The sequence below is a fragment of the Chlorella variabilis genome (genome assembly GCF_000147415.1).
Source record: "Chlorella variabilis unplaced genomic scaffold CHLNCscaffold_11, whole genome shotgun sequence".
NCBI classification, from domain to species: Eukaryota; Viridiplantae; Chlorophyta; class Trebouxiophyceae; order Chlorellales; family Chlorellaceae; genus Chlorella; species Chlorella variabilis.
The window spans coordinates 1,533,070-1,540,224 of record NW_005435077.1 but is presented as its reverse complement, the minus strand read 5'-3'; the positions used below and the strand labels follow the sequence as shown (position 1 = coordinate 1,540,224).

At 66.6% G+C, this 7,155-nt stretch overlaps 1 protein-coding gene across 1 annotated transcript in view; it reads right to left on the bottom strand.

The window, feature by feature from the left end:
• Positions 1-1,535: 1,535 nt before the first annotated feature.
• The window catches only part of CHLNCDRAFT_134595 (hypothetical protein), a gene marked incomplete at both ends in the record, with an annotated part of 10,259 nt that continues 4,639 nt past the window's right edge, over positions 1,536-7,155 (bottom strand). The window contains 22 exons of the mRNA XM_005847299.1: positions 1,536-1,598; positions 1,701-1,805; positions 1,953-2,056; positions 2,217-2,280; positions 2,406-2,458; positions 2,747-2,813; positions 2,939-3,057; positions 3,197-3,264; positions 3,367-3,440; positions 3,563-3,658; positions 3,830-3,931; positions 4,112-4,340; positions 4,509-4,570; positions 4,736-4,778; positions 4,983-5,065; positions 5,211-5,272; positions 5,507-5,577; positions 5,932-5,981; positions 6,104-6,185; positions 6,369-6,442; positions 6,612-6,773; positions 6,965-7,027. Of these exons, the coding sequence (XP_005847361.1) occupies positions 1,536-1,598; positions 1,701-1,805; positions 1,953-2,056; positions 2,217-2,280; positions 2,406-2,458; positions 2,747-2,813; positions 2,939-3,057; positions 3,197-3,264; positions 3,367-3,440; positions 3,563-3,658; positions 3,830-3,931; positions 4,112-4,340; positions 4,509-4,570; positions 4,736-4,778; positions 4,983-5,065; positions 5,211-5,272; positions 5,507-5,577; positions 5,932-5,981; positions 6,104-6,185; positions 6,369-6,442; positions 6,612-6,773; positions 6,965-7,027 (1,896 nt within the window). The remainder of the gene's footprint in view (positions 1,599-1,700; positions 1,806-1,952; positions 2,057-2,216; positions 2,281-2,405; positions 2,459-2,746; positions 2,814-2,938; positions 3,058-3,196; positions 3,265-3,366; positions 3,441-3,562; positions 3,659-3,829; positions 3,932-4,111; positions 4,341-4,508; positions 4,571-4,735; positions 4,779-4,982; positions 5,066-5,210; positions 5,273-5,506; positions 5,578-5,931; positions 5,982-6,103; positions 6,186-6,368; positions 6,443-6,611; positions 6,774-6,964; positions 7,028-7,155) is intronic.

The window sequence follows — 7,155 nt, the reverse complement described above, 5'->3', positions numbered from 1 at the left end:
CAACCCCCCGCGTTTCCTTGCCTCCCATCCACCGGACCCCGTCCTGCGCTTCACTTTGTTTAGGGAGGGGCTGCTCACTGCTCATTGCTCATTGCTCATCGCACACTGCTCAACGCTCATTGCCCTATATCCCACCCAGCCGCAGGACTCCACTGCCGCCCGCGCCCCGCCCCATCTGGCCGCTTGCGCGCCCCATCCCCCCTCGATGGGGCCCGCCCACACCGGGGCCTCCCCCCTCCCGCCCACTGCTTTCTCAACGGCCCCGAGCCGGGGCTGCCCTCATTGCATACATAGTGCGCCTTTCCCTGCTTTTCTAGTGACCTAGCGTTCCGCACTGCCGTTTGGCCAGCCCATGCTCCCGTACCGTTGCGTTTCTCCCCAATGCGCCATGCCACTTTGCCAGTCATACACACGTTTCGATGCGTGCCCTGTCAGCTGCTTGCGTTGCATGTCGCCTTGCTCCACCCCTGTTTTATTGCTTTCTCTGCTTTCGCCCGGTTCCCGTCCCGTTTCGGCGGGGAGTCTATGTTGCAAGCTAGTTCTTGCTTTACCAGACTTTAAGCCCACACAAGCAAGCATGAGGTGGGGAATGCACACCACCAGTCAGCCAGTCACTGCCCACCACTTGCATGCCCAGTTTGTGAACCAGCACCAGTCACTGCTCTCCCCACATGCCCACAAAGGCTGGGGCTCAATGTTTTCTGTGGGGGGGCATTTGTCCAAGGATGCTAAGCCCCTAAATCGGTGGACAGCTCCAACGGCACCCGCTTCTGTGCACACAGCCGATCTCAGCTCCCACGCCAAGCACAGGGCGGGGGGGCCACAACTTGGTGGCCAGGCCGAGTTTGGGGGCAAACCAAGTTGGTGAACTGCTCTTCTCGTCGAGGGGCGTCCACCCAGCACCGCAGAGGGCGGCTGAGAGAAGCCACACACGGTTCAAGGAGGGGGGTTTGGAGAATACTAGGGTCTATATACTAAACCCTAAAAACGCGGCCTGTCATAGCGGGGTGACTGTTACACATTTGCTGCAGCCTCTGCTGTCTGCTGCTGCACACAAATGCTGTGGGGGGGCAATTGTCCAAGGATGCCAAGCCCCTAAACCCTATATCAAGCGCCAATTTCTGCTGGTGATACGAGGCCCTCTGCAGCACATTACCCGAGGTGGCACTCATTAACGACGCCACTAGTCCGCCACTCCCTGTCTCCTCCCCAACCCTTTGAGAAGTCGGCATGGTTACATGGCAGGGGTGCTGACATCAGGAATCGAGAGAAGTACAGAAGAATGAAATGCAGGAGCGGCGCCGCCCATCAGCGGGGACAGAGCGCATGCACCACCACGCCGGCACCGTACTCGCTCACGCGCCAACGCAGCGGGCAATCAATGTGGGGTAGAGTACAGGCCCGCCCAAGGCCAGGGCAGGGCACACCAACGACGAACAACACAACAAGCGGGCAAACAAAGACAGCAATCAATCTCGCAGGCAAAACACGCAGTAGGACGAGCATACTCTGCTCAACGCTTGTGCAACGCGGCTCTACTTGAGTGCAGCATAGTACAGCTCAATGTAATCGTGCGCCGGCTTGTTCCAGCTCCAGTCCTGAAAAGCATGGGCAGGGAGGGTGCATGTCAAGTCAGTGTGCACACAACATGCCAGCTGGTTATCCTGCACTGTACCGTGCAGCCCCGCCAACTGGCCCACCTGCTCCATCACACGCTTCTGCAAGCCGTGGAACCACTGCCGGTCGTTGTAGTAGGCATCCATGGCGCGGTTCAGCGCATAGTCCAGTGCGTCGGGGTCGGTGCCCTGCACCCAGGCAGTTAGCAAACAGGCACCAGGCTTGAAAGGGAAGCGGGAACGGCAACAACGCGGCCAGCCGGAAGAACCAGAGGCCCTGTGTGGTGGACGGCGGCAGAGCGGCAGACAGCAAGCGGAGGCTCTAAGGCAGCTTACCTCGAAGCTGAATCCGTTGGTGGCGTCCACACGATCAGCCTGCCAGTCGGTGCTGCCCTCCATCTCCCATGCCGCCCGTGGCTTGTCGTTGTCCACATCAAACACTGCAAGAGGGCGAGGTGGGAGACGGGACGGCAGGGTGGTTAAGGGAAGGCAGCAAGGGAAGGCAGCAGGAGTACAGGATAAACAAGCTGCTCAAGTCGCACATGTCGCAGGGTTGGCAGTGCTGCCTCCTACTGCCTACTAGCACAGCAGCAGGTGCACCTGTATCTCGCAAGCCGCCAGTCTGGCGCACCACAGGAACGGCGCCATAGCGCATGGCAATCATCTGCGACGGCAGCGAGGGGAGGGCGGCAGCGAAATCAGGAAGGAGCGCCAGCCATTTGCATGCTCCCAATTCTGCTGCATTGCTGCAGGATGCACACGACCAGCAGGATGTCATCCTTCTCGCACCTGTGTGAGGCCACATGGCTCAAACATGGACGGCACCACAATGATGTCGCATGCTGCAGGCAGGCAGCGTGCGTTGCCGTAAGCGACAGCCACAGCAGCCCGGCAAAGGTAAAGGTAAAGGTAAAGGTGGGGAAGAGCCTCCACAAGCTTAACTTCCCGGTTTTAACGTCTAGCTTTAGACCAGACCGGCAGCAGCCGGCTGGAGTCTCATGGTGCAGCAGCACGCGTACCGGTGCGGCAGGCTACCCCAACAAGCAGGCTACCCCAAAAAGAGCCCTGCAGCAGATCAGCTGAGGCAGCGCAGCAGCAGCATGCGCACAGCACACACAGCACAGGCGCACCTGCATAGATGAGGTGGCTCAGCGGCTCGTCAAACGCAAAGCAGAACGCGGCGTCCTGGCCGCCAAACTGCAATGAAGGGAGGGGGGCATCCAGGCGCACATGAGCGCAGCTGCGGCGACAGCGACGGTGCCAGGCACCAAGGCAAGCGGCAGAGACAGGTGCCGCCGGGCAGCTGCGGTCGGATGACTCACCGAGTCCTTCAGCGCCTGGAACTCTGCCTGGACCTTGGGGTCAGGCGCGGAGCCCAACAGCACAAACTGGCCGCCGCGGTCGATGGTGCGATGGCACGCGTGCGCAATCAGATGGGTGCCTGCAGGGGCAGGGGCAGAGAGCCATGTGACAGCACCGTGGCAGGCACGGTGGCAAAAGCCAGCTCTGCTGCCACCTGCTACCCAAGGGCATCCTGCCAGTGCATCTCTGGCTGCATGATGCCAGCGGCACGCACTCACCCTTTTGCTTGGTGAGGCGCGACACCACGCCCACCATCGGCTTGTCGCCCCAGCCGCTCAGGTTGACCCTGCAGAGGCGGAAAAGCCAGGTCAGGAGCAGCGGGATAGCAGGAAGGTCGAAGGGCAGGCCGGGGAGGGGACCAGGCACGTCGCAGCAGGGCAGCACCCACCTCTTGCGAAGCTCCTCCCGTGCCGCCTTCTTGCCCTCCACCACAGTGTCGGCAGTGAATCCACGTGGAAGGTACTGCAGGAAACAACCACGGGACCAGGGAAGCGGTGCATTGGCAGCAGCAGCAGCAGCATACGGCACCAGCAACTGCGTCCGGACATCCGCTTGCTTCTGCACCCATCCACCCGGCCACCCACCTGGTCCGTCTCCGGGTCCCAGATGTCGATGTCAATGCCGTTGCGCACACCACGCAGCTTGCTGACGTTGGGCGCGATGGCAGGGTGGCCACCAATCTGCAGCGCGTGTTGAGCGGGCAGGCGCCTCGCAGCAATCAGCCACACAAGTGCCATAACAAGGCACCCAGTGAGCTCAGGGCACAGGCCAAGCAGCGCGCCAGCATCAAAAGCAAAGCGAGCAGCTGTCGCCTGGGCTGCGCTTCTGCCCGCAGCCCGCCGCTGTCGCACCTCCCACGCGTACGACGGCGACACGGTGGTGAAGCGCTGCGAGTAGTAGGCCGCCTCCCCCAGCTTGATCTGGCCAAAGTCCATATTGTGGATGGTGAGCACCTGCGGGTGGAGAGGTGCGGTGCGCCAGGGGCGAAGGGAGAAGGGGTGAGCGGGGCAGGCAGAGGCAGCAGCAAGGCTGCGAGCTGCGGCAGGAGCGGGCAGGCAGCGAGGTGGCCCGCCAGCACGTCCCACTCTGCCTGCCTGCCCTGCACCAGGGGCCGGCCCCCCACACACACTCACCACGTTGGGCTTCCACAGCCCAAACTGGTGGTAGTCCTGCCAGTAGGCGCGCGCCACCTCCGCGCTGGACCAGTCGTGGCAGTGCAGGATGTCGGGCTGGCGCCCCGAGCGCAGCAGGAACTCCAGGGCGGCCTTGGAGAAGAAGTCAAAGCGCTGGCCGTCGTTCTGCCCCGCGTACACGGGGCCAGAGAACATGCCGTTGCGGGGCTCGATGAAGAAGCAGCGCAGCCTGCAGGGGGGGGCGAGGGGTGGGGCAGGTCGGGGTGGGGGACCCGGGTGGGCGCCAGCGCGTCGAGGCAGCGATGCAGCAGGGCTCCACCTCGGCGGCGGCAAGGCGAGCGGTGCGCCGTGCTGTCGCCCTGCACCCAGCCGGCGTCTGTGCTCTCAGCTGGCTCACCCCTCCACAATGCAGGTGGACACAAAGATCTTGGTGCCGCCCCAGTCAAACTCCGTCTCGTACTGCAGGGGGGAGACAGGCAGGGGTGGGCAGCGTGTGAGCGGCGGCTTGCAGCGCAATGTCTGGTGTGGCCTGACAGCACATGGCAGGCATGGCAGCGCACGCCAGGCGGCCGTGCAGCGCGCTGCAGCGGCACGACGCGGGTGAGGTGGCGCCTGGGACCCCACCTGAGTGCCTCCAAGCAACGGCGACTGCTGGAAGAAGTCGTACCTGCACGCAGGGGCGGCGGCGGCGGCAGCGCGGCGGCGGCATGGTGAGGCAGCAAGCGGCTGCAGCAGCAGCAGAACGCGATCTCCGCTGCAGCCCGCCGCGCGCTACTGCGCTGGCGGCTGCGACGTGCCGGGCGCCCGCGCCCGCCCAACTGGCCAGCAATGGAGGCAAGGGGCAGGGAGGCCAGGGGGCCGCCGCCCTCACCTGGGCAGGATGACCTCCACCTGGTGCCCCTGGTCCTGCACCGCCCGCCCCAGGGACGTCACCACATCGCCCAGGCCGCCAACCTGCGGGCAGCGCCAGAGGGGCAGCACAGCAGCGGTCGGGTGGGTGGCAGGTGGCGCGGCAGAGCCTGGCGGCGGCTCAGTCGGCGGGGCGGGGCTCGGCGCAGCACAACACAGCGAGTGCCGCCCGCCCGGCGCCCGCGCGCACCTTGCAGATGGGTGCCATCTCCACGGCGATGTGCACCACATGGAGCGGTGGCTCCATCAGCACTGCAGCAAGGGGGAGCAAGAGTGCCAGGGTGGCAGGGGGGCAGGGTGAGGACCAGAGATGCGCGGAGCCAGCAGGTGTGCACGCACGCCTGCGCCTGCCTGGCGCGTGCAGCCCCAAAAGGCTCCCACCCACCCCGACCTGGCTGCGCCCGCCCCACGGCCGCTAACTGCTCTTTCACTGCCGCTGCCCTCTGCCGGCGTGCCCCGCCCCGTGCGCGCCCCCTGCCGCCTCACCCGAGCCCTGCACCCGCACGTGGAAGTCTAGGCCGTAGTTGGAGTCGTACTCGCCGTGTTCGGGGGCGTCGCTGCAGGGGGCGGGCGTGGGGTGGGGGTGGGGATGGTTGGGTGGGGGGCAGCAGGCGGGCGAGGCCAGGCCGAGGCAGAAGGGGGGAAGCGGGGGGGTGGCTGGGTGGGGAATAGCAATTGAAAAGCAAGCAGGCGAGGCCGGGGTGAGCCACAGGCCGCCGCAGCTCCGCAATCAGCGACCCGCGCTGCCAGCCAGGTCCCTGGCCTGCCGCGCACGCCGGCGGACGGCGCGCCGGCGGTGCCCGGCGGGGGCGGACGCCTGCCCAGGCTGCTGCTGCTGCTGCAGGAAACAGCGCAGGCACAGGCGCAGGCGCAGGGGCAGGGGCAGGGGCAGGTGGGCGTGTGTGGCTCACGTGAAGACAAAGTCGAGGTAGTAGGCATCCTTGGGCACGGTGACGGTGACCTGCGGGCAGCGCACCGGGCGGCGGAGGAGCGGTACAGCGGTCAGCGCCAGGCAGTGCGCTGGTCACCGGCGCAGCAGTGTGCGGAGTGGGAAAGGGAGGCGGTACGGGTGGTACCACCCACCGAGTGGTGGTCCCCCTCCTTGGGTGGGTCCATCTCCAGCGGCCCAAAGGCCTTGGGGTGCCGCCACCGGTTCCACCCGCCCCTGCACCCAGGCACAGCAGGCACAGCGGGCGCAGCAGGCAGGCGGTGAGCAAAGCGCACACCCAGCGGCTGGCCGCCGCAGCCGGGCGGCCAGCGGCACAGCCAGCCCCAGCCGATGCTGTGCAGACCCCAGCCAGGCAGATGCAGCGGCAGCCGCCGCGGCAGCGCCCCCGCAGCGCCTCACTTGATCCAGATGTGCTGGCGCCCCGGCAGGCCGCCGTTGTTGGGATTGTAGTACACGGTCACGTCCTGGCCCGCCTGCGGGGGCGGCAGGCAGGCGCGGGGCAGGCAGCCAGGCAGCAGGGTGGGAGGCGGGGCCGCACAGCCTCTCACCCGCCGGCGATGGCGGCGGCAGTTGTCCAGCCAAGCGCCTTCCACGCCACAGCCCCACCCCACCCCAACCCACCCCACTCGCCTCTCCGCCCACCTGCGGGACCTCCGGCACCGTGAACAGCACGTGCTTCTGCTGCTTGCGCCGCACCGCCTCCGCCTTGGCCTGCGCCGCGCGCCGCTTGGCCTTGCGCTCCGCCTCCACCACCGCCGCCGCCGCCTCCTCCTCCAGCCGCTTGCGGGTGATGGCGTTCTTGACCTGGAGGGAGGGAAGGCGGGGAGGTGGAGGGGATGGGGGGCGTCAAAAGTGGGGCGCCGGCAAAGGCAGGGGCGGGGTGTGCAGCCGGCAGCGGTCGGGCGGCAGGCAGCACCCAGCAAGGCAGGCAGCCCCCAAGGCAGGAGCGGCTTCCCCCTAGCGCCAGCTCTCCACCGCGCAGGCGCCCCCCTCACATCTCTCAGCATGCTGTCCGCCCAGCTCTCCACCGTGTGCTTGGAGGGAAGGTCAACCAGCACCTGCACAGGGGGGGGGGAGTGTGAGGGGGGGGGGAGGGCGGGGGAGAGCTGGCGCTAGGGGGAAGCCGGTCCTGCCTTGGGGGCTGCCTGCCTTGCTGGGTGCTGCCTGCCGGCCGACCGCTGCCGGG